The sequence below is a fragment of the Eupeodes corollae genome, chromosome 2, assembly GCF_945859685.1.
Source record: "Eupeodes corollae chromosome 2, idEupCoro1.1, whole genome shotgun sequence".
NCBI classification, from domain to species: domain Eukaryota; kingdom Metazoa; phylum Arthropoda; class Insecta; order Diptera; family Syrphidae; genus Eupeodes; species Eupeodes corollae.
Genome location: NC_079148.1, coordinates 69,973,380 through 69,998,481, shown reverse-complemented (window position 1 = coordinate 69,998,481; position 25,102 = coordinate 69,973,380). Strand labels below are relative to the sequence as shown.

The window sequence follows — 25,102 nt, the reverse complement described above, 5'->3', positions numbered from 1 at the left end:
AATAATGTGAAAGTTTTAGATAAGCTTCGCTCGTTTCAGCTAAAGTTGAGAGATCATTTAGCTTCTTCAAAGCCTTTCTAAGAGACAACCGAATAAAATTGCTACCTAAGAACATTAAAAAACTTCTGGTAGTCCAATGCTACTATAATTAAATGTTCTTTTATTTATTATCCTATTATTATTTATTAAATGAATTTTCTTTGCCTTTTTAATGAGTGTTTTTTTTTAATCTTTTAGGTCAACAAAATCCTAACCCTGCTTACAAATAAGAGTATTTATGTTAATGCTTTCAAGAGCGATGAAAAAAGTAGAATTTATTTTTTTGGTGGAGTTCAAGTTGGACAGAAAGATTATAAACTGGTCCACCTTAGAATAGTTGCTTCTAAATACAGCTTGAAATCCATTAGTTTTATTGTCAGTGTTTTCAAAATGACTGTAGTAAAAAACTTATAGAGCGTATCAAGAAATGAAAGTCCACATTTGTATTTCCTTTTTTGAACAGTATATAATAGATTTTCTGAAAGATGACTCTAGCGTTGAATTTTCAAGAATCTCGATGCTAACCTATCATGTGTCCTTAAACAATAAGTATTTTTTATTTGCTTCAACTTAATTTTTGTCATCACTTTGTCTATTTGCGTCGTGTTTGTAAAATGATATAACTATTATTTTGAATGAAGTCTTTATAATATTTATAACTTAAACAAAAAAAAAACTGAAAGAATTTGTATTCATATCGAAACTGCATAAAGAGTAATCGATCATTTTTAAAGGGAGTGTAAATAAAGATATAATATCAGACTAATTTGCTTAAATTCAAACGTGATCTATTTAACATCGTTAAATAAACGAAGCAATTTATTTTTGCAAGACTTAAAGGTTTAAAAGTAAAACTGCAAAAAAACTTTGCATTATTGGGATCGTGATAGGTATTAAAATTAAAAACTACGAAATTGGGAAATAAAATATACCTAATTTGTTCTGAAAGATATTGTCTAGAATTTCTAAAATTGACTTTACTTAGGCTTTTTTGAAATAAGTTTGTTTTGTTTTTGAAGAGGAAAACTAAACTATACGTTGCCAATTGTTTGTTGTTCTTTTAGGAATCATTTAAACAGTTTCTAATTGGCTGAATAGTTAGGTATATCCTTATTATTGGATCTTGAAATTGGGTTACCGATTTGGGACAACAGTTAGAAGATCTAACTAATAAAACTAAGAACTAAAATAGTTTTTTTGTTTTCCTATATTTAATAAGTTTATTAATTTTATTCTGAATGGAATAGCTTAAAATAAATATAATTAGCACCCACCGTCATTTCGGTGGCTAGCGCTATACTCTGTCCAATGCTTCCACCATCACGATACTGTTGCCACGAATTACCTAGAAGAAATATTCCAAATTGCAAAAGGAAATCCTTAATAATCTATGTTCATCTTTTTGACGACAATATCTTACCACCATTCCAATGTTATTCCTCGTACTATCCTTACACTCTTCAACAGTCTCGTCCAAAACAACATTCATGAAGGGATCAAAACCGCGCAGAATTCCGGCTACAGATCGACCGCCATTTAGTTTCAGCAACATACGTTTATCCATGTATCTTTAAAAAATAGAAAATTATATTTAATTTGAAATCTTATGGACTAAATTAACATACTTTTTTAACTCTGGAGGATGGGCTTTAGACATTTTATCAGACTTTAGGTTTGTTTTCTTTCAATAAATTATGATAAAAAGAAATTCCTTTCCAAGCAAAATTGAAAATGCTTGAATTTAAGAAATCAAAATGGCAATGGCGATGAAAAAAGTCAAATAATTTGACAAGAGGGACTGTTTGATTTCAAACAAAATAATACAATCCACAAATTAGGTACAGTTCATACTCCGCCTCAAACCTCACTGTTTCCTGGAAGTTTCTTATTGTAAAATGTGTAGTCATATCACGAAAATTTAAATTTCTTGTCTACAATTTTTCATCGAAAATTATGAAATTGGAGTGATTAATGGATTTTTTTCGCTCGTAGTTACAGTCAAGGCATGTAAATAGTATCCGTCAAAATATGACTTCCAACTTTATTTTTCCGGAAAAACTATGTGAAGACTTTTGTATTTCCTGTTTGGTAGCTTCAACTTAAAAGTAAGGTTTGGGTCAATTTAACAATTGGAAACAAATTCAAGATACAATGGACATAATTTAATATGAGAGGTTATTTGCGATACTATTCTTAAACTCGCTAATAAATGGAGCAGTTTATATTTCCAAGAGATTTCCGTATTCTCAATAATACTTACAACATTTCTCATTTAAATATCTACCTGTAACGTTTAAAAATCTTAAAACAGATTTTTTTTAGTTCCATCTCTCAAGAATTCTCTATAGCACAATAAAAAAATATGAAAATAATGCAAAGCTTATTTAATTGCTAGGTAAGGATGAACAGTGAGTTGTCTTTATACTTTTGAAAAAATTTCAGAAAGCTCAGTAATAAAAACTGACCAGGAACTTCTGCAATATTTATTCAACATTTTAAATTCGTTTTAAATATTGTTTGAAATGTCACATTAAGGACGAAAATAAGTTTACAATGTTTATCATTTTAATTTTTAATCGCATTAAGGTCTTGACTTACATTTTTATCTACTTCACAGATGAAAATTGTAGAGCTTTTTTTACACTTGCAACATTTTGGCAATACTGATTCTGACGAAGATGCTATGATAAAGATGAACATGTTCGTCTTGGCTTTGATCCTCATCTGATTTCCTATAATCTGCGTTTTTGAATGAGAAATTTTATCCCGAACAGGGTAAAATCTTTTAAACCCAAAGAGAACTCATGGTTTGATTCGAGCTGTAAAGAGGTTATTAGGATCAGAGATGTAAGTTTCCGTTGTTACAAAGCCAATCCGACTGAGGAAAACCGGAATAAGTTCAAACAAGCTAGAAAGACATGTAATGGTCATATTCGTCGAACCCAATTTTTGCATGATCAAACACCACGTCATCCTCGGTTCCAACGCTCGTCCGCAATGACACTCCTTATGATTGAAAAAGCTTATTTGCTTGAAGCACAGTTTGCGGTTAATCCGACGCTACCGGAAAGTGTCATGAGTTCTCCTGTTCTTGAGAGCGTAAATGATTCTATGGGACGAATCTTCTTTCGCACTCGTGCAGTTGCAAGAGTACTGAAAGACTTTGACATACACAAATCCGCTGCCCCGGATAGTAAGTTCTGAAGAGGTGTTCTTCATCGCTGGCAAAACCACTGCGTAAACGTTTCCTACTCTACAGGTCCCTTTCCGAGCGGATGGAAAATAGCATTTGTCCAGCCTGTGCCTAAAAAGCCGAATCCTCCTCTTCCTCTAAGTATCGTCCAATAGCACTCACGTCCCTCCTTTACAAGGTCATGGAAATGCTGATCAATTATCAGCTCAAGAAATATCTTGAAGAACGAAAGCTTCTTAATGACCGACAGTATGGTTTTCGTAGCAATAGGTCCACTGGTGATCTCATGGTTCATCTCACCGAACAGTGGAACAAATCTTTACATCGTTTTGGAGAAAGTAAGATTAATGCACGTGATATTTCAAAAGCATTTGATAGGGTACCAAGCACCAAGCTCTCTTATCGAAATGCGTGCTTTTGGTATCGAGGAATCTCTTCTTCGTTGGATTAGAAATTACCTTTCTAACAGTTCAATACAAGTTGTATTGGATGGTTACAAGTCTGAAATTCATAAAATAAATGCTGGTGTTCCCTAGGGCTCAGTTTTTTCTACGACTCTCTTCCTTTTTCTCTTTTGTCTGTCACTTCTAATCCATTTAATAGTTTCGCCGACGACAGTACCCTCAGCTTCGCATACTGGTTTATAGATTCACATCCTTTTCCTCCGGATGTGAAACTTAAACGGCAGCTTATTATAAGCTCATTAAATTCTGATCTTGACAGCATTGTACAATGGGGAATCAAAACCCTGTAGAATTTATTGCTTCAAAAACTCAATGCTGTCTCCTGTCGTTAAAGCGTAACACACCCCCGGTGCCACTATCTATGAGTGGAACTTGCATCCAAGAAACTAATCAACTGCCATTACTTGGTATTTGTATCACAGATCACCTTTTATGGAATGATCACATATTTGATAATGCCAAAAATACTGCCAGGTGCTTAGGATTTCTCCGATGGTGCAAGAAATTGTTCACCCCTTCTGATCTGGCTGTAATTTACAAAGCCTTCATCTGTCCAAAGCTTGAATATAATTCGCATATCTGGGCAGGTGCCCCCAAAACAAGTTTAAATCTCTTGGATAGAATACAAAAAAGGGCTTTAAAAATGATAGGCGATAGTACTTTAATCGAAACATTTACATCGTTAGAACACCGCCGCAATGTTTCATGCCTTTCGTTGTTGTATCGATATTTTTACAAACAATGTTCTATTAAACTAGCCAGTTTCATTCCACCCCTTAAATGGTTCAGCCGTAATACTCGCACTTTTAGGAATGCTCATCAGTTTACCCTTGAGATCAATTTGGGGCGTACTGTCAAGTATAGAGATTCTTTCTTAAATCGCACATCAAGAATGTGGAATGCTTTAGCCAACTCTGTTTTCCCTTCCATTTTCTTCTTTTAAATCCTGCACTATTTTCCTAATACTCGCCCTGTGTTTAAATATAAACATATAAAGGGTACTAATAACCCCTTGAGTACCTGTAAATTATATATAAAAAGCTAGCTTGACATCCTAAAATACGTGAAGAACTTTCCTGGATATTTTTCAGCAGTCTTATTAAGAAAACATATTCTTCTTCGATTTTCTGATTTGCATTAAATGGATGCACATGTTTCTTGTTTTGTTTATTAATAAGGACACCAATAACTTTTTTTTTAACAAATATAGCTTCAACCGTATTTTATCAAACAAAACACAATAATTATTTTAAATAAAATTGTCAAAGTCAAACTTCATTCGCGAAGAATTAAAAACTCTCATGTGAAAAAAATGTCAAAATCGATGAGTATTCGTTTATTCGTTTGTCGTTTGTTAAGCTCATGTGAATAGTTCAATTAAAGTTCTTGAAAAAGTGTAACAAAACCTAAAAGTAACATAGTAACAAAATTTTAAAATAAAGAAGATATGTAAAGCTTTTGTTACACTTGCAATATTTTGGCAATACTGATTCAGGCGAAGATGCTATAATAGAGATGAATAATCTCATCTTCACTATAATCTTCATCTGATTTCCTATAATCTGTGTTTTTGAACTCGTCGGCATATTTGATTTTCTCTTTCTATCCAACCAAAGTAATTTTAATATTTTGCATTCGCTGTGATAATACATGTACATCTACCATACAAAACATTTAATAAATTCACTGCGCATATACTTGCGTTTTATGATTGCAAAATTTAAATTTAATAAATTGTGAGTGCGATAGCAATATTTATTCCAATGTGAACATCGTCTAAAAATTTACATTCCACAACAGTTTGAGAAGCTCTCGAACTGTCTATTTGACTTAAGTAAATTTTCTGACATTTCGAATATTTGGGAGGCTTTGCAAATTGCTTCTACCAATTTTGTATACGAACTGGGCAAAATTTTGTTTCGCAACTTAAATATATTTTTTATTTTGTGAAAATAATAACATAATTAATAAATAATAACAGTTATTATATATTTTTTAAAACACAAGATTACTCAAAAGATTAAACAAAATCTTAAAGTATATCTACTTACTTGGTTTTTATGGCCGGAATTCAAAAATACTCTGCACTAAAGTACAAAAAAAATGAAATAGAATAACATAAAATTTATAAATTGTTTGTTAAAATATTTTAAATCATTTTTAGATATTCTGCAGATGAAGAGCGGCAATTGTCAGCTGGTCATCTACCATCGAGGAGGATCATAAGTGATGAAACATCCTCTGGATTTCACTATCTAGCACCAGGCGCAGGAGAACGTCCAGATATGTATCAACTCGATGATCAATATTCATTCATGTAATATATGTACATTATATTTTTTAATTTATAAGATTCTTGTAACATATTTTTATTGTTGGCGTTGTTGTTGTTTAATTACCTTGACATTTATTTTTGTAATTTTAAAAATATTCTAGTCATTCGGAAGATGATGAGAATAGTTTGAATAATCGGCAGCATCACTCGAAAAAAGCCGAACGGGGCTCCGGTCTTCAAGATAGTTTATGTTCGCCGGTTGATAACGATACGAAATACAGATACATAAACACAGAAAGAGATTTATCTCTATCGCTGGATAGACACACCGACTTTAGAAATCTATGCGATACTCCTGAAGATGGTAAAGTATTTTTTTACGTTAGAGGATTTCATTTATGTAATTAATAAAATAAAAACATTGATTCCATTACAGATTTGTCGGTGCGAAAGTATTTGGCAGTGAGCGTTGGTGTTGCTAGTCTTATAACCGAGAATCTATTGAGTCATCCGTTTATTGTACTTCGACGACAGTGTCAAGTATTCCACGCATCAGAAAAGTAATTTATGATCCCCCATTTTTTGTGAGCTCTATTGTTTACAAATTTGTGAGTTTTATATAGTCATAGGTATTAATTTTCTGCAAATTGAGTTTAAATTCCATTTGCATGAACCTTCATATACACCAGTATTTAAACATTTACTATTAGGTATACTAATTGTTTAGGCAATTTAGAAAACGGTGTAATTTGAAGAAACAGCCATTTGGACAGAACTCAGGGTAGTGTGATTAGAATCGTACCTACAGTTCTGTATTTTTGACGTTAATTCTGTTTCTTATTGACAGAGTTAAGATCTTTATAACACTCAGTTAGTTTTCAAAAATTTAAAATAGTTGAACATCTTCGTTCTTCTATGTGAAGTTAAAATAACGAGACAAATACGCCAAGTTTATGCAAATGTCAAAATATATATTCTCTCAATACTGCCTAAGAACGTTCTTGTATTATGGTCTATGAGCCGGCATCTAATTTGGAGTAGAAAATTAATTTATTTGAAGGTGTAGACAAATATTTATATACATCATTATATCAAATTCAAGCGTCTGGCTGGTTTTTTTCAGCCGTGGTCGGCTGTGAGCGTTAGAAAAATGTTTATTTTTACGATTTTGTGGTCAAAATGACAACTATAAGAATGGTACATCAAAATATGAAAGAACTTCCCCTGATTAAAAAAATGTGAGTCCAAGACGTTTTTGTTGCATAATTCATTGTATGCATATATACAATTATCCATCGATGAAAAATTCAAGTGATGTCTTCAAAACCAATGTTTTCACGTTCATTTTAGTTTAAAGAATTCTTCAATAATTTCTGGAAGCAATTGTGTTACGACAACGGATTCAGGCTCATAGATTTTGCTGCGGGGCGAAACGTCATGGTGGCCAGTACGCGTTTTTCACGCCTCAACATCTACAAAGGAACTTGGACTTCTCCAGATCAATCTACCATCAACCAGATTGACCATATTGCTATAGACGCCAGACACGCTTCCAGCATCATGCATTTACGAACTTTCCCAGGAGCTTACATCGACTCGGACCACTACCTCGTTCTAGCCAAGGTAGCACTTCGGATTTCCAGGCCCAAGACAAAACTGGAGGTGCTAGGAGAAGGTATAACGTCAAAGGGCTACAATCGCCAGAGATCGCCAAATCCTTTTCCGACCGAGTTACAAGTAAACTTTCTTGAAGTTCCCTGCCGCCAACACAATGTATCGAAAACCAGTGGCAACATTGCAAGATGCAATCAGAGAAGCCGCCCCGTGAGTAACCCCTGATTTGATGAGGAATGTCGGCAGGCAAATGCAGCCAAACAACAGTCACGCAAAGCGGCGCTGCATAAAAGGACGAGAGCTGCTCATGAGCTCTATGAGCAGAAGAGGCGAGAGGAACACCGACTTCTCAGATGAAAAAAAAAGAGAGCATGAGAAGCGTACGGTCGAAGATGTTGAGAGGTTTAAAAGCAGGAATGAAGTTCGAAAGTTTTATGAACAGGTGAAACGAAATTCACAGGTACATAAACCTAGAACCGAAGGCTGCAAAGACGAAAGTGGAAACATCATAGTGGAACCACAGTCAATGCTGAGGATATGGAAGGACCACTTTTGCAGACTGTATAACGGCGACGACGAACTGAATTCTGCTGTCAGGCAGGATGATCCATTCAACATAGATGACGAAATCCAACAATCCCGTCCTCCCGACTTAGACGAAGTAAAGATTGTCGTATCTAAGCTGAAGTCTAATAAAGCCGCTGGCGCTGGAGCGGATGGCTTGAATGCCGAGCTCTTTAAAGTAGCTGGAGATACGTTGGTTAGGCATGTACCAACTTATCAGTAAGATATGGTTGGAAGAAAGCATACCAGATGAATGGAACCTCAGTATTGTTTGCCCGACCCTTAAAAAAGGAGACCCTCTAAACTGCACCAACTATAGAGGAATCAGTCTACTTAACGTTGTCTATTGGAAGATACTCGACGATATCTTCCTCCACGTCCCACATAATTTGTTCGTTTATCTGGCTTACTTAATAATTAGTTGAATAAGTTGGAGCTAAAATTGCCCTCTCACACAACCACTCTCGATTGCTCATATTTATAAGCAGGTTTGGATAGGCATTACTTTTTAATTTATCTGCGTTACAAATAATTTGACAGAATTCATGACTCAACGTAATCAAGCCTTACCGTGTGTTAGCGCACAATCTTCTCCGTTTTTCAAAAGAACAGCGACATATTGTCCTGCTTGAGAATCATTGTGTAGCTGTACTCGCATATTCGTAGTCAGACAAAACTTTTGTACATGTACCCATAACACAGATGCTTTCAAACATGCGTTTATTTCATCTGCCGGTGTACCTCTAGTAATTACCATCAGGGTCTGTCTAAGGTCGCCAGGTAACAGAACCACCATCCCTCCCATGATAGCTCGGTTGTTCTTGATATCTTTCAGTGTACGATCTAGTTCTTTTACTGCTTTTTTGTGGATCATTGTATCCATGTAAATCTTTGGTAATTTAGGAGTGAAAGCGATCAGATTCTCTGGAAAGTAATTTTTCCCATGGGATTGCGTTGTTTTCCCGAGTTCAAAAGTAACTCATGTACTTTCTTAAGTCTCAAAGTATCTCCTTACCAAATTTCATTTAAATCTGCTCAGTAGTTAAGGCGAAAAATCGATCGGCCCACCTGAATTTTCCCACGGGAATACGTCATTTTCTCGGGGTAAAAAGTAGCCTATGTCCTTTCTCTCGAAATGTGATAATATTTATTTTAAACTTTAAATACAAATATTTGAGACATACACCAAAAATCAACATAGGGTATTTTAATGCAGCAGACATATCGTCGTACATTTCTATTTAAGCCCTATTCGAAAAAATTACATTTTCAATATTATTTTTATATTTGTTAATATTATTTAAAAAAAACTTTATGCAAAACAAACCTTTTTAAAACAATTTTGGCCGTTAAGTTAAAAACCGTGTATGCCGATTTGTCAGCTTTACCTTAAACTTTCCGTAAGAAAGATGAAGACTTAGACTAATGCTAACCAGCCTTGGGTCCTGGCAAAAGATTAAACTTATTTTTAACATTTAAATAGCTGTATTAACAAAGTTTTCAAATGCCTTAAACAATGTTTCTTTTTAAATCATAAATTCTGCTAAAAAACATATAACTTTATATCATTTGATAAAGCTTGTCGAGTAGTGTATTAAGCTAAATTTAACCGAGAGATGAGAAGATATGTGTTTTTTTTTTTTAAGTGAAACAAAGTTTGGAAATTACTTTTGGTTATATTTTGGGCATACTTTTCTGAGTCGCAAGTCATTTTTTTGAATAAGTTTAAATAATCCATCAATTCATTTAAATTTTCTTCTAAAAGTTGGCACTTGAGTTAGACTTAAAAGTATGCTTAGAAAACTTATTTATAAAAATAAACAATAATATGGCTTAACATAGAAAACTGAGAATATAGAAAGATCACTTCCCCAAATTATATAACGGCGATGACGAACCGAATTCCGCTGTAAGGGAGATAGAACCACTCAACCTCGGCGACGCAGATCAACAATTCCGCCTACCCTTGACGAAGTGAAGATAGCTATATCTAAACTTAAGTCAAACAAAGCTGCTGGAGCTGACGGCATCGCTGCCGAACTATTCAAAGCAGCAGGCGATGACTTGGTACGGAGCATGCACTAACTCATCTGCAAAATATGATCGGAAGAAAGCATGCCCGATGAGTGGAATCTCAGCATAGTGTGCCGGATACATAAGAAAGAAGACCCTCTCAACTGCGCCAACTACAGAGGCATCAGTCTCCTTAATATTGCGTATAAGATCCTCTCTGCCGTATTATGTGAACGTCTGAAGCCATTCGTCAACAACCTGATTGGTCCTTATCAGTGCGGGTTCAGACCAGGAAAGTCCACTAACGACCAAATATTCACACTACGGCAGACCTTGAAAAAAACCCAGGAGCTTCAAATCGATACCCACCATCTCTTTATCGATTTTAAAGCCGCGTATGACAGCATCTATAGGGAAGAGCTCTACGGAGCAATGTCTAGTTTTGGCATCCCTGTCAAACTTATCCGTTTGTGCAGAATGACGAATGAAAATGCACGCTGCTCTATCAAGGTCGGAAAAGATCTTACCGATGCATTTGATGTCAAAAAAGGTTTTAGACAAGGCGATGCACTGTCATGCGACTTCTTCAACATCGTTCTGGAAAGAATTGTGCAAAACTCAACCGTCAACACTAGAGGCACAATCTTCCAAAGGTCCATCTAATTACTCGAATATGCAGATAATATTGACATAATTGGAAGATCAAAGCGTGATGTCAGTAGAGCGTGTTTGAGCATTGCGAAGGAAGCGAAGAAGATGGGTTTAGTGGTCAATGAGGGCAAGACCAAGTATATGCTGTCATTAAAAAGAGGACACTGAATAACGACGTCTTGGACAAAACGTCACCATGGACAGCTATAACTTTGAGGTAGTTAAGGACTTTGTCTACCTAGGCACCGCTATTAATGCAGACAACGACACCAGCGCTGAAATCAAACGAAGAATAACTCTTGCAAATCGCTGCTTCTTTGGACTTAGAAGGCAATTGAAAAGTAAAGTCCTCTCTCGAGAATGTAAAATCACCATCTATAAGACACTCATCATCCCGGTTCTCATTTATTGCGCTGAGGCCTGGACCCTGTCAAAGAAAGATGAGAGCGTCTTAGGTTGCTTCGAGAGAAAAATTCTTCGGGTGATTTTTGGTCCCGTACGCATAGATGGAGAATGGAGGAGAAGATATAACGACGAACTGCACGGGCTGTACAGCGACACTGACCTGGTTAGCAGAATTAAAGTCCAACGGCTTATATGGCTAGGTCATATAGAGCGGATGGACATCAACGCTCCAGCCGGGAAGGTCTTCGAATCCAATCCCGAGGGACGGCGCAGTAGGGGACCGCGACTCAGGTGGCGCACTCAGGTGGGAGAGGACCTCAAGCAACTTGGCGTGCGAAACTGGAGACAGCTAGATAGGGACCGAGCTGGCTGGAGACGCTTGTTGGTTGAGGTCTAGGTCCGCCCCGGACTGTAGCGCCACCTTAAGTAAGTAAGTAAGTAACATAGAAAACTAAACAGTTGCAAACATAATGTTTACTGTTATGATTTAAATTTTTCTTGAAGCGGAAAACGCATCTTGTAACATTAGGGTGTTTTTCATATTCCTTTAAATATTCTTAGCCTTGAGACTTGACATATGACTAGTTGAACAGCCAGTTGCATTCCTTCACACAAATAATTCAACCGTAATACTCGTGCTTCTAGAAATGCTGAATAGTTTATCCTTGAGCCCAATTTCAGGCGTGCAGTTGAGCATAGTAATTCTTTCTTTAGCCGCACTACCCGAATGTGGAACGATTTATCAGGGCCAATTTCCCACTAATTACAATGTGCAGACATTCAAAACTATTGTGTCTCGGAATCTCCTCTCTAACCCTATCCTTCTTCCCTTGAGTGCTAGCAAAATATATGTACTTTTGCATGTTCTTATTAATATTTCAACAAACTCAAGAAACGTTATAAATGAAGCAAGTTTTAGATTTAAAGCTCCGAATGAAATCCAAGTAAGTTGACTAATCTAAACTTATAGAAAACGAACTATAAAACGGAAAGATGTATCAAACGAAAATTTGTATGCATAGTTCAAATTTCAGAGAAAAATTTAATACATAAACTTTTTAGTTTGAACATATCAGTGACTCTCACAGTTTAAATGTAAATAGCTCACAACTTTTAAAAACAAATTATTTGAATTTTATAACTCAATTATTTTTATTTTTTCTCAGATATCATCTTACTCCGATAAGTCTTATACCCAGCATTATAAATCTCCATAAGCGACAAGGTGTCACAACACTATGGAAAGGATTAGGGAGCTGCCTGCTGATTCGTGGCATGTCAATGGGAGTAGATGATTTATTAGGAAAACTTACATCATGGCCAAAGTATGTACCAATATCATTAAATTCTCTCTGAGTCAACTGCAATCTGTTTTTCAAATCGGTTAACTTTTAATTTTACATGTGATATGGTCTTAAAATCTAAAACTGTATTTGTTGAGTAATACTTAAAGAATTGGTTACATATTTCTTATACTTCACAAATTAAACCTCCATAAAAACTAGGGAAAGAGACTCAACAATTATATAAGTTTTAAAATTAATAAAATAATTTCCTTTTTTCTAAAGGGATGTTGACAGCCGAACATCTGTAAAACGCTTCGGACAGCATTTAATTTTAAAATGGCAAGTTTCTAGTTAATTCCTTAACAATATAATAAATTTAATATATTCTTTTAAATTTTAGTGTTAGTATTGCTGTTGTGATGCCATTCTATGCAGCTTCCCTCGTTGAAACTGTTCAAAGTGATATTGCCAGCGAAAAACCTGGAATATTCGATGTCTTCCGTGAGGGTGGACAGCGACTTTTGTCGTGGAGTTCTCCTCAAAAGGGAAGAATGCTACCAGTTTGGGCCTTACTCGGTCCAAGTGTATCTCTCGGCCTTACCAAATATGTTTTTAGGTAAATCAATAACAACGTAATTGCAATTTATTTTTAACTCAAATTGTTTCTACTTATCATCCCAACTAGCCTTTTTGTTCGAGGCATATCGAGTCATATTATCCGCAGGAGCATTCAAAATTCCCAAGAACAAAAAGGAGCAAAACTCAAAGATGATTCGCTTATAAGCCAAAATGTCCAAATCTATTCGAATCTTATTTCAATTTTGACATCAGAAATACTTTTCTATCCATTTGAAACGATTCTACATCGATTGCAACTTCAAGGAACTCGAACTATTGTTGATAATTTAGATAGTGGATATTCTGTTGTGGCAATTCTGACAAACTATCAGGGTGCTAGAGATTGTTATAGGACAACAATTGCAACAGAGGGTGTATGTGGCTTATATAAGGGATTCGGAGCAATTGTATTACAATTTGCCGCGCACATTGCTGTTATTAAAATAACCAAATGGGTTGTTGGCCAAATTACCGAAGTTATATCGAGTAAACCTCCACCCAAAGTCGTACAATATTATAATTTAGATAGAGCGGCTGCTTCAAGTTCGACAACGATTTCGCGAAGCCTTAGTTCAAGCAGTAATATTGCGGGAAGTGTCGAAAATGTAGAATAGAATCGAGCTTTTATTGTTTAAATAATAAAATAATAAACAAACTAAACTATTTCAAATAAAATAAAATATATTTCGCGTTGTGTATAAGAAAATAATTCTATATCATACAAAAAATATCTCGTTTCTTAGTTTAACTGTGATAATATCAGACAAGAAATACAACACTCAGTTTGACTTTAATTTTTTTATTATTATTATTTTTCTACTTTCAAGGTGTAAGCTTGGAAAATTTCAAATAATTGTCGAAATAATTACCCTTAATAACGGGTACTTTTGTTTAAAAATGCTTAGTTTATAATTTAAAAAGTTGAAAATAACGCGTCAAGTGGAACAAGATAAGCTCAATAGATACTATTGGCTTACACCAAAATTGGTATAACCGGTGATGATAAATTTTATTTTGATAAGAATATCAGCGATTTTGTAACTTTTGGTTAAACTGTATTTTTCGCTCAAATGTGAGTTTTTATGGTGACCAATTGCGCTGTAATTCCCTAAATAATGTCGCGGCCAGATAGGTTGGCCTTCTTTTATGCAGCGTTACTTGAAACAACTAAACCGTTTCTATTTACATATTTTGTTTTATTTATGTACGTGAATAATAATTGGAAAAGTTATCCGTAAGAGAATCCACAATGACAACCGAGTTTGCAATACCAATTTTCACTTTTTTGTGAATTAAATAATTGTGTAGTTATTATTTGTTTATTATTATATTAAATTTGTAAGGAATTATATAAAGTTGTGCGGTATATCCTGCTGCACAAAGGGAAGAAAGAAATGAGCTGGAGTCCTCGAACCACATGAAAAAGAGAAAGGTTCACCGCAGTGTGCGTCGTGACAAGCGTAACTACATCAACGCATTGGCGCAAGAAGCAGAAGATGCTGCAAACAGGTGCGAAAGCAGGACTGTTTACAGAATAACCAAAGATCTGACCGGTGCACACCGCTCAAAGCAGCACCTGGTGAAAGAAGTAGACGGTACTGTGATAAGTTCGGTGGATGAGCAAGTCAGAAGGTGGAAAGGACACTTTTCTTCGGTTAAAACGAGTGTTTGCAAACAACTTGCAACCGATACCTTCTGAAGCGCCTGAGCAAACTAATCCCCGAATCTGCACCGTGCACCCCCCAGTAAAGATGAGATCGTCGCCGCAATTAAAGCACATAAGAACAACAAAGCGGTAGGACTTGATGGAATTCCCGCAGAGCTTTACAAGCAGCCCCAACGTCATCAAGCGAACTTCTTCAACCGCTCAAAAAAGAAGCCTGGACCACCGATAGCTTCCCCGATGGAAGAAGGGAATTATCGTCAAGCTCCCAAAAAAGGAGATGTAACAGAGTGCGAAAACTGGAGAGGAATTTGCATTCTACCTGCCGTAGCCAAAATAGTATCAAAAGTCATACTGGAACGCATCAGAGAACACCTTGAGGCTACACTCGATGTCGAACAAGCAGGATTATGCACTGGATCCTCCTGTATTGATCATATCAACACCCTGCGGATCATTATTGAACAGTGCGTTGTATATCGATCACCACTACACCTGCTGTCCATCGACTTCGAGAAGGCCTTTGATAGCGTTAACAGGGAGTATATTTGGTAAGCTTTACGGAGGAGAGGCATCCGAGAAAAACATATTGCTATTATTAGAGCAAAATATGATGGAATTAAGTGTCACGTTCTGCACAGTGGTAGGTTGTTAGATGATTTTGAAATCCGTATCGGAGTCAGGCAGGGCTGCATTCTGACGCCAATATTGGTTTTGTTATTTTTTTTTATAATAAGCGCACACTTAAAGGGATATATTACCCTTATTATGTAGACACAGTGTGAGCACTAGGAAAGGGAGAGAGGGTTTGAAAGGAGATGTCGGTGCACATTGGTTTTGAATTCCTGAATATTGCAATAGCTGGGAAAGACAGAGTGTGGCAAGGCATTCCACATTCGCATAGTACGGCTAAAGAACGAATCTCCGTACTTGACAGTACGACCGAAGGTGGTAAGAGATGTACTGCGGTCAGCTCAGTCAGGTAGCGGAGGGATCCAATGCACTTTGACATCCTATTTAAAGCACTTGGATTACGCGGACGATCTTTGCTTACTCTCTCATAGGATCATGGATCTCTATCAAATGATAACAAGTGTGGAGAGAGAAGCAGAAGTTGTGGGGCTGAAAATTAATTCCGGCAAAACAAAAATGATCAGCCTGGGAAGCGGAACCCGACCATCCTCTCAAATAAATATTTCCTCGCAACCGGTGGAAAAAGTGGATGGCTTTCAGTCCCTTGGAAGTATCGTCTCCATCGAAGGCGGGACCGAACAAGACATTATCTGCCGCATCGGCCAAGCAAAAGCGGCGTTCGGTATGTTGTCGAAAATTTGAAGGAATAACTCTTTCAGCTTAAGAACAAAGCTACGACTGTTTAGCAAAAATGTCGAATCTGTGCTTCTTTATGGGTGCAGCACTTGAAAGGTTACTTCAGCCATTACAAGAAAGATGCAAACCTTCGTGAATCCTAAGGATTTTCTATCCAAACCGTATATCAAATGAGGTCTTATGCTCCTTAAGGGGTTCCCAACGGACTTAACAGGCCCGAGGACCTAAATAAGTAATGCGCTAGTATTAGGTCACTATAATTAGTGGTCACATCATAAAACACAACTTCAGCAATATCAGGTTAAAGTTTTGTCAATAGAAGAACAAAATATACATAGGTCAGAAAAGTTCTGACCTAATGCCAATAATTAATAAGCGACACTTGAAGTAAAATATTTTTAATTTTCAATGTTTATTAAGGGGGTATTCTGGTTTAGAGACATGAACTTTAGGTAATTTTTGAAGTGCTGTAGAAAAAAGCAAGCAACAATTTTACCATCAATTTTTTTATACATTATTTATTCACATTAGAAGCATACAAAAAAATAAAAAAGTAAAGAAAAAATCAAAATTCCGTTAGTTATCAGCTCATGGAGTGGTGCGTCTCAAAAATTTGGTGCGTGACCATACCCACGATTTTAACTCTCCTAAAAATCTGAAATCAAAAACTAAAAAAGATTATTAATCTATAATAATGTCGCAATGTCTGGAACTACGGAAAAGTTACAAACATTTTTTTTTACAAAATGGCGACTGACTAAAAAAAAAATTTACCACTCTTTTGAACATTCTTTTATTTGTTAAAAATAGTAAAAATGAAAATTTGGGGATGGCCGTAGTTCCGGACGTAGACAAGTCCCTATTGAAGACTCTCTTAAAATTTCAAGTAAATGGTTTCGTCAGAACCTGAGAAATCGTGGGTATCAGATTCAAAAAGACAGTTCTGAGAAAAACGCGTTTAAAGTACCCCATTATGTCTTTTGTTCTATTACTTGCAGCCCAACCGATTTGGATGGCTGCTCAGCAAAATACTTATTTCTCCGAAAATAATTTGAATTTGGGAAAATACTCTCGTAGACATATTCTTAAATAGTTAAACTATGAAAATATGAAAAAAAATCGATTTTTTTTTATTTCTAGACCAGAATACCCCCTTAAAAAAAATTAATTCATTTTTATGAATTAGGTACATTTCAATAAGGGGTTTTCTGCAAAGAAAACAAATTTAAATTGTAAGTTTTTACTTGTTTGTTTTGTTTAATAATAATCAACTTTAGTACAGATGTTTCCACCAAAATAGTAGGAATATTTATTACTGTTGAGGCTTTGTCTTCATTTGAGTCATAAAAATTATTTTATATTCATGGTTGAAATGCTGTTAAACTGTTCAATTACGAATTTTATAAGTAGCTACTCAGACGATATCTTCCATACAGTGCTCTAAGCTAGACAATCTCTACTATCTTTAAAACGAGAAGAGAGTTACTACATCTGAGTTACCGACCATATTGTGCAGATGAAAACACAGAGTGTACCCTATGCAACCACAGGCTCAGAAAAGACGTACTGCACTTCCTAGCAATGTGCCCTATTCTTGCTGCAATCAGAAGAAGACACTGGGGAAAGAGCGTCCTAACTTTGAAGCAAAAATAATCCTAAATGGACAGGAGTAGAACGATACCAAATCCTGAACGAAGCTTCTAAACGCACCTGAAATCCACCCTACATAACGAACCTTATGAATCTTGATAAAAATTTGTTTAGTCAATTAACTTAATACAACTTGAAAATATTAACAATTCTATTTATATTGCACTTGTTTAGATTATATTCTTTCTTCTGGCTGACGGCAAAAGCCAATGCTATAACTCTGAAATTAAAATAAAAACAATGAACAATAAATTAATCTGATAAATAAAATCACATTTGTACAACATACTACTACAGTGTTCTAAGTTTTTGCAGATCAACAATTTAACTGGTCAAAATAAACAGAATAGTCTTGTTTGGTTAAAAAGGTAGGATTTTAGAAGCATTGTTAATCTGGTATTGATATCGAAATTATGTCGTACATTTTCTTAAAATATACCACAGCTATTGTGGTAACAGATTCGGAACATTTTTTCGATATAGCTGACCGAATCGGAGAATAAATATTGAGGTACATTAATTTGACAGTTTTATATTTGCCAACGATTACATGACTTCAAGATCAAAGTAACAGTCTAATGCAGTTCAAAGTAGAAATGAAATACATAACTTTTTTATTTCAAAACCTTTTGATTGATAAACATACTTTCATTTATTGCATAAGACACGACAAAAATAAACTAAAACAGAAAGACAATACAAACATAAATAAGTTAACAAAATTCAGCGCATCAACATCAAGTTGAGTCGTTTTTCTATTTCCAGAATATTTCCTTTTCAAAATTTCTTTGACTTGTCTTGAATTTCCTTTTTTTTTAATGTAATTTCAATTAAAGCCAAACAATATTATTTGATTAAAAAAAACTTAAAAAAATTGGGTATACTCCGGCGTTGCACTGTCCTGCCAAAGGTCTCGGCTTTAATCTCTGCCTGTGCCATCTTAAGTTTTCTGCACGGGTACTGCCTATTCCGAGGAATTGACGAATTCTCCAAGAGTAATTCTTGTCATGACAAGTGCTTTTTCAAACTAACCGTTCGGTTTCGGCCTACAGGAATGGTTGAGAGTTATAAGTCACTAGGTCCTAGTTCTCAAAATAATTTATTTATTTACTTACTTTTGAAGGCATGCATCGCACGAGTTTGGCATTTTCAACGAACATACAAATATATTTCGGAGATATGTCGTACTTATGTATAAACATGTCGAACAAATCGGAGACAAATTCTTTTCGATCATTACCCTGATAGAGGGTAATAGATGCATCTTAAGGTCATCTCAGCATTGCATAATAAAGACATCCATAATGGAGTTCGTACAAAGCCCCAAAGAAAATAGTCTATAGGCGTTAAATTGCACGAATGAGGGTCGGCTAATCGACATGCCCATTTCTTGAGATAACACGCTCATCAAAATTACGCTCTAATTACTCGATTGTAATGTGCACTAGTGTACTGTGTGGCATCATCTTGGTGAAACGTACATGTCGCCAAGTCCATGTCTTCCTATTCGTGCCAAACATAACCGGTAATTGCGATAACGCTGGCCATTAACAACATCATGACGATTCACACTGGGGCCGGTTGTATGGAGAGCGTGCTCAAAACTCTGTATCTATGGAATTCGTTTCAAAATAGGTCTATAGTTAAAATAGGTCTATAGTTAATAAATAGGAAATACAATTCATGAATAAACCAATATAAAAAAGCGTTATTGATAATTTCAGACCCATGAATGAGGATTTTGTGTACAGTTGGGGTCATTGGCATGCACGGATATAATTCTACATATAAACAAGCAGTGTCTTGGCAGACATTTTTGAATTTTTCAGAGTTGATACTAAATCCGCTTGATATGGCTTGTAGGATCACGACGTTTCACAATTTTGAAAAAAAAAACTTTCGAGCCCCGTTCCCGTCATTGCTATTTCCAAAACCAGGCTTGGGTTTGTCTACAATGAGAGACATTTGGCTCTTGAATTCTGTCTTTATTCAAATTTTATTTTCTTCAACGATAAATTTATTTACTTTACTGACACTCCAGAAGCTATTGGTAATTAGTATGCAAGATACAATATACACTCAAAAGTTCTAATCCAAGAGCGTAGTACAGAAATTCCAAATGACAAGTGGGTATTCACTTTCTGTTTCTTTTTGACCAACTAGCTTAAGATTTGAGCATCGCGACGGAAGCGAAGAAGATGGGTTTAGTGGTCAATGAGGGCAAGACCAAGTATATGCTGTCATCAAAAAAGGGCACTGAACAACGACGTCTTGGACGTCACCATGGACAGCTATAACTTTGAGGTAGTTATTACAGACTTTGTCTACCTAGGCACCGCTATTAATACAGACAACGACACCAGCGCTGAAATCAAACCAAGAATAACTCTTGCAAATCGCTGCTTCTTTGGACTTAGAAGGCAATTGAGAAGTAAAGGCCTCTCTCGAGCATCTTAAATCACCATCTATAAGACACTCATCATCCCGGTTCTTATTTATGGGGCTGAGGCCTGGACCCTGTCAAAGAAAGATGAGAGCGTCTTAGGATGCTTCGAGAGAAAAATTCTTCGGGAGAATGGAGGAGAAGATATAATGACGAACTGTACGGGCTGTACAGCGACACTGACCTAGTTAGCAGAATTAAAGTCCAACGGCTTAGATGGCTAGGTCATGTAGAGCGGATGGACATCAACGCTCCGGAAGGTCTTTGAATCCAATCCCGAGGGACGGCGCAGTAGAGGAAGACCGCGTCTCAGGTGGTGCACCCAGGTGGGAGAGGACCTCAACCAACTTGACGTGCGAAACTGGAGACAGCTAGCTAAGGACCGAATAGCGCCACCTTAAGTAAGTAAGTAAGCTTAAGATTATAAAAGTCTTTTGACAAATAGCATCTGAATGTAGAATTTGTATCAGTTCAAGAATTGCATATTTTTCCATCAACCATGGTAAATACGGGTTTGTGATTGACTGAAATAAACTAATGAACTTACTAAGTCCCTGATTCCCCAATCAATGTTCTCTTTTTTTTGGGTATTCAGGATTAATAGGCCTACATAATCTGGGTAAGGAAGGTCTGGGGTTTTGACACAAGACAAGCCGTTATTTCCACTATTATGTCAACAATGTGATAAATTTTTTTACCGAAATCTTTGTCATTACTACTTTTAAATTTATCCACTAAAACTTTTTTTTTTAATTACATTTTCTAAAGAAGAATCTGAAAAAAAAGATTTGTTTCAACGTTTACAGCCTCGTTTCTTATAGAATTAATTAAAAAAAACTTCAAATTGCAACAGAGGCTTTCACTTCTAGCTTTTGTTTCTACTAAAATAACTATATTATAAGTCTCAGTTTCAAAAGCCTCGATTACAAATTAGAAAAAAAGTGTTTTAAACATTTTATAATGATATATTTATTCTTTTTCCGCGAGTTTTATTATTCATGTTAATAAAAAAAGCTCTTTTCTTATTTACTGACCTTGATTAATCGACGATATTTTTTTAATTTGTTTTAAGCTCACTGACATTTTTTTTCCTTAATTTACTGATAAGAGGACAATAGATCTTTGTATATGACAAAATACGACTTTACCGCTTGTTTTCTAGCAGCCTGCTGCCTCTCCGACCTTCAAAGTTTTACAGATTGATAGAAAATTATGCTAACTCTGCAACAAACAAAATGTTTGCAGGAAACCGTTTTTACATTTTGAGCACACCTTTCATACACCCGGCCCCAGTGTGCGCCACCGGCATTTAAAAAGCATCAAACAATTACTCGAAGATCTTGGCAAAAAGTAAATAAACGTGTTGCCTTCAAACTAATCTTATCTTATACAAAATATTGTTTTTAACATGCATTCAAATTCTATGAAAAATCTAACAGTCAGTTTCATTTTTATAAAAAAATAAGAATCTACAACAAATACTACGAAAAATTGGTAAAATCTTATGTTTGGTTCAAATATTTCGAGACTCTAAAGGTATTGGCTTTAAAATTATTTCATTCTAAGCAAAAAAATGCAATCGGTATTTTTTTCATAAGAAATATAAATTTAAAAAAAAAGGATGTTAAACTTAATAAAAATGGGGTTTCGATTGAAGTGCCAGGAACAAAAACAGATATTGAAATAAAAGTATTTTAGCATATGAAAAATATTGAAACTTTAAAACAATTAATAATTTTTTACAATTATGAAACTCTACAAAAAAACCTTTAAAGCATTATTCAAGGCTACTATCTCTGTGAGAAATTAAAAAATGCTTTATAAAAAAATATTGTACTTTCAAAAATTATTCCCATTCCGCATGAAAAACTGTAGGTCTCCCCACCCCTGACATTACTCGCACTTAGGAATGGTTGAGATTGGTAAGCCACAAGGTTCTGGTTCTACAAGGGCTGTTGCGGAAATTTATTTATTTTTATCGTCGCTCATACCTAATAAAAGCTTCGATTATTTCACTTGAATGATTTAAAAAACGTTTTGAAATCAATCTAAATTTAAAACACTGAATCCAAAGGACAATGAGCATTTTGGGTGTAAAACTAACAGAAATAGAATAGGTACCAAAAGAAAGCTTATCATTCATAATTGTTTTCTATGACGAGTAGTGTCAAAACCACCATAGCTCAGAGATATAGCCCATTTAACCATCAGATGTTTCTGCATAAAATGTAATTTATGTTCCCTTAACTCAATTTTCCCTGTAAGTATATTAAACGAATGTGCACAGAAACGGTAATTTCTTCGTTCAATTCCATCATGCATCTAAATGATGTTTACAATTCATCAAAATCTTATAGGTTTCTAAACTTATGTAAGTATGCCTTGAAAAGATACAAATCAAATAGCATTTAAAACCAAAATAACCGTTACTTTCGTGAAGATTTCCATATACATATAGAAGTAATATGAATTTCCATATAAAAATACATTGAATTTCTTGAATAATAGTGCAGATGCTTCAAGTACAGAAAAGTTAGATTTAAGTTACAGGCAATGACATTTTATTCATAAACATCTAACGATTAAATGGGCTATATCTCTTAGCACCGGTGGTTTTGTAACTTCTCGCCATAGAATACAATTATGAATGATAAGCTTTGGTTTGGTACTTATTTTAAAGCTGTTAGTGTACTCAGTAACTCTAACGGGGTATCCGGATACCTGGTGACCTCCGGATTAACTGGTCTTATCTGTACATGCGAATCTCTGTGCAGATTGACCTCTTTTCTTCGCATCTCGTGGGACCATGATGTACAAAACCAAAACCAAAAACAAAAAAAAATCAATGAGACCGGTATCTCTTCAGGACCGGGCGGCAGCTTGGCGTCAAAGCCTACTGCCGTATCTCCTGCGGCCAACACAGAGAAGGGAGTAGTGGCTAACCATGGACCCTCCTCTGCTGTTGGTAGCAATAAAAAAGGTACCGATACTTAATATCATTAGTGGCAGGGTTGTGAAAAATAGCCCTACCACTACTAATGAGAGTACTTCCAGAAATGGAAAACTCTCAAAAAGCCGGCAAGCGGCGAAAATCTTAAAGGCCTATGGTGCATCATCTGGGGCTATAAGGACACCGACCGCAGCAAACCGCTAGCGTCGAATGGGCCAAAAGCATACTTGCTACAACAAGGGCCAGTAAGGACTCTACGTCCAAAAAAGAAAGGTCTCTTGAGGGGGCCGTACCGACACCAAAACGACCTCGAAACAAGAAACAATCCAGTTTCAGTGACGTCACGAAGGGCAAAGTCATGGTTGCGGTCATTGACAGGAGCAATGATGATGGCACAATATCGGCTGATCGTGACAGTTGGTCAAGGTTAAGCTCTGGGGTGGTTTTTTGTGCATTTTGAGGGAGCTTCCAGGAGCATTTAATTCCATAAGCGATGGGTGTTGGCATCAAAGGCCATGTCAAACTCATGGTTTGTGGTGACCAGAGGTCTTGTGTCTTGTGACAGTCCATCCTTAATGGAGACTGACGACGACCTTAACATGATCTTTTGAGCGAGGACGAACTCTTGGGTTCATCCTCAGACTCAGAGGATCCGAACAAAACTGTGGTGGAGGTTGATCTATCTAACTGTAGTCAAAATGCTGCAGTTAGTACAGATAAATCTTCAACACTCCATAAAGGCCTCGGCCTCACTTCTTCTCCATCTGCCAAGAAACAGGGAAGACATTGTCCTGATCCAAGAGCCGTGGATTGTGGGATCCGTTGTTAGAGGACTCAGGACTCCTGGGTACTACACACTGTGTGTGATAGATAAAGGTGAACCTAGATCTTGCATACTAGTGAAACGTAGCATTAATTTATTTTTACTCCATCATTTCAGTGACAAAGATACCACCGTAGCTAGGTTGGAAACAACCAAAAGCAGTTTCTAGCTAGTGTCGGCGTATCTAGGCCATGACCACCTTGTTGGTAATGAACCAACCTTCATAACTAAAACTCGACAAGAAGCCTTAGACATAACTCTTGTCTTAGATAGTATACACCATATGATCTTGGACTGGAAAGTATCCAAAGAACACTCGTTCTCTGATCATAGATATATCCATTATCCTTCCTCTAACGATAATGAACTTGACAACAAAGTCAATGACCTTACCTCAGCTATGAACAGATCGCTAGAAATTGCTTATCCACTTATACACATAAGAGGAAAGAGGAAACCACAATGCTTGACTCGCTCAGGTAAGAATGCAGGAAACTTCAACCGGGCCAAAGCCGCAAGACTAGCGTCTCACTGGTAGGTACTCTTACAAAGAATCTACAAGAAGGCACTAAGGAATTCTAAGCGATCTTTTTGGCGGTCCTTCTATTGCACGATAGCAGAAACATTTTAAGCCTCTAGCTTACGGACAATTCTTTCAACTAGTCCAGCTATGCCAAGCTACTTGAAAAATGCAGACGGCTCCTGAACAAATTCAAACTTGCACCAATGATATACGTCCAAGTTCAAATACAACATATCCACAAGGTCTGATCACAAGGGATAAGCTACAATGGGCTTTCAACAGCTTCAAACCATTTAAATCTGCAGGACCAGATGGAATAATCCCAGCCAAGTTACAAAAGACTTCTGACATAATTGCGCCAATCCTTGAGTCAATTTTTACCAGCTTTCTTTTTATGAGTATTGAGGTAGAGGTGGAAAAAAAGGGTTTAACGGTTAATGAATGCAAAACAAAGTACATGCTGCCGTCAAGAAATTACATACAAAACCGACGTCTTGGTCAAAATGTCACCATCGACAGACGTAGGTAGTCAAGGCCTTCGTCTACCTAGGCTCCTCTGTAATCGCAGAAAACAACACCAGCACTGAGATCAAAAGAAG

At 36.0% G+C, this 25,102-nt stretch overlaps 2 protein-coding genes across 2 annotated transcripts; one reads left to right on the top strand and one right to left on the bottom strand.

Annotated features, from left to right (window-relative positions):
• Positions 1–1,228: 1,228 nt before the first annotated feature.
• LOC129946905 (probable small nuclear ribonucleoprotein G) lies at positions 1,229–1,804 on the bottom strand. Its single transcript, XM_056057280.1, has 3 exons — positions 1,665–1,804; positions 1,460–1,607; positions 1,229–1,384 (listed from the first exon to the last, which is right to left on the bottom strand). Exons 1-3 carry the CDS (start codon positions 1,694–1,696, stop codon positions 1,334–1,336), a joined length of 231 nt encoding a protein of 76 aa, XP_055913255.1. The 5' UTR covers positions 1,697–1,804; the 3' UTR covers positions 1,229–1,333.
• Positions 1,805–5,560: 3,756 nt separating this feature from the next.
• LOC129945329 (mitochondrial outer membrane protein SLC25A46-like) lies at positions 5,561–13,916 on the top strand. The gene is made up of 8 exons (XM_056054999.1): positions 5,561–5,788; positions 5,861–6,013; positions 6,133–6,335; positions 6,408–6,531; positions 12,385–12,543; positions 12,787–12,843; positions 12,905–13,120; positions 13,190–13,916. Exons 1-8 carry the CDS (start codon positions 5,757–5,759, stop codon positions 13,734–13,736), a joined length of 1,491 nt encoding a protein of 496 aa, XP_055910974.1. The 5' UTR covers positions 5,561–5,756; the 3' UTR covers positions 13,737–13,916.
• Positions 13,917–25,102: the final 11,186 nt, after the last annotated feature.

What these genes read in the sequence shown, in the direction of transcription:
- LOC129946905 (XM_056057280.1), bottom strand. Translation starts at nt 1,696, where the DNA reads ATGTCTAAAGCCCATCCTCCAGAGTTAAAAAA. An exon ending in CATCCTCCAGAGTTAAAAAA is followed by an intron (nt 1,608 to 1,664) that starts GTATGTTAATTT and finishes TATTTTTTAAAG; the next exon opens with ATACATGGATAAACGTATGT. An exon ending in GGAATAACATTGGAATGGTG is followed by an intron (nt 1,385 to 1,459) that starts GTAAGATATTGT and finishes TATTTCTTCTAG; the next exon opens with GTAATTCGTGGCAACAGTAT.
- LOC129945329 (XM_056054999.1), top strand. Translation starts at nt 5,757, where the DNA reads ATGGCCGGAATTCAAAAATACTCTGCACTAAA. An exon ending in CAAAAATACTCTGCACTAAA is followed by an intron (nt 5,789 to 5,860) that starts GTACAAAAAAAA and finishes AATCATTTTTAG; the next exon opens with ATATTCTGCAGATGAAGAGC. An exon ending in CTTACCAAATATGTTTTTAG is followed by an intron (nt 13,121 to 13,189) that starts GTAAATCAATAA and finishes CATCCCAACTAG; the next exon opens with CCTTTTTGTTCGAGGCATAT.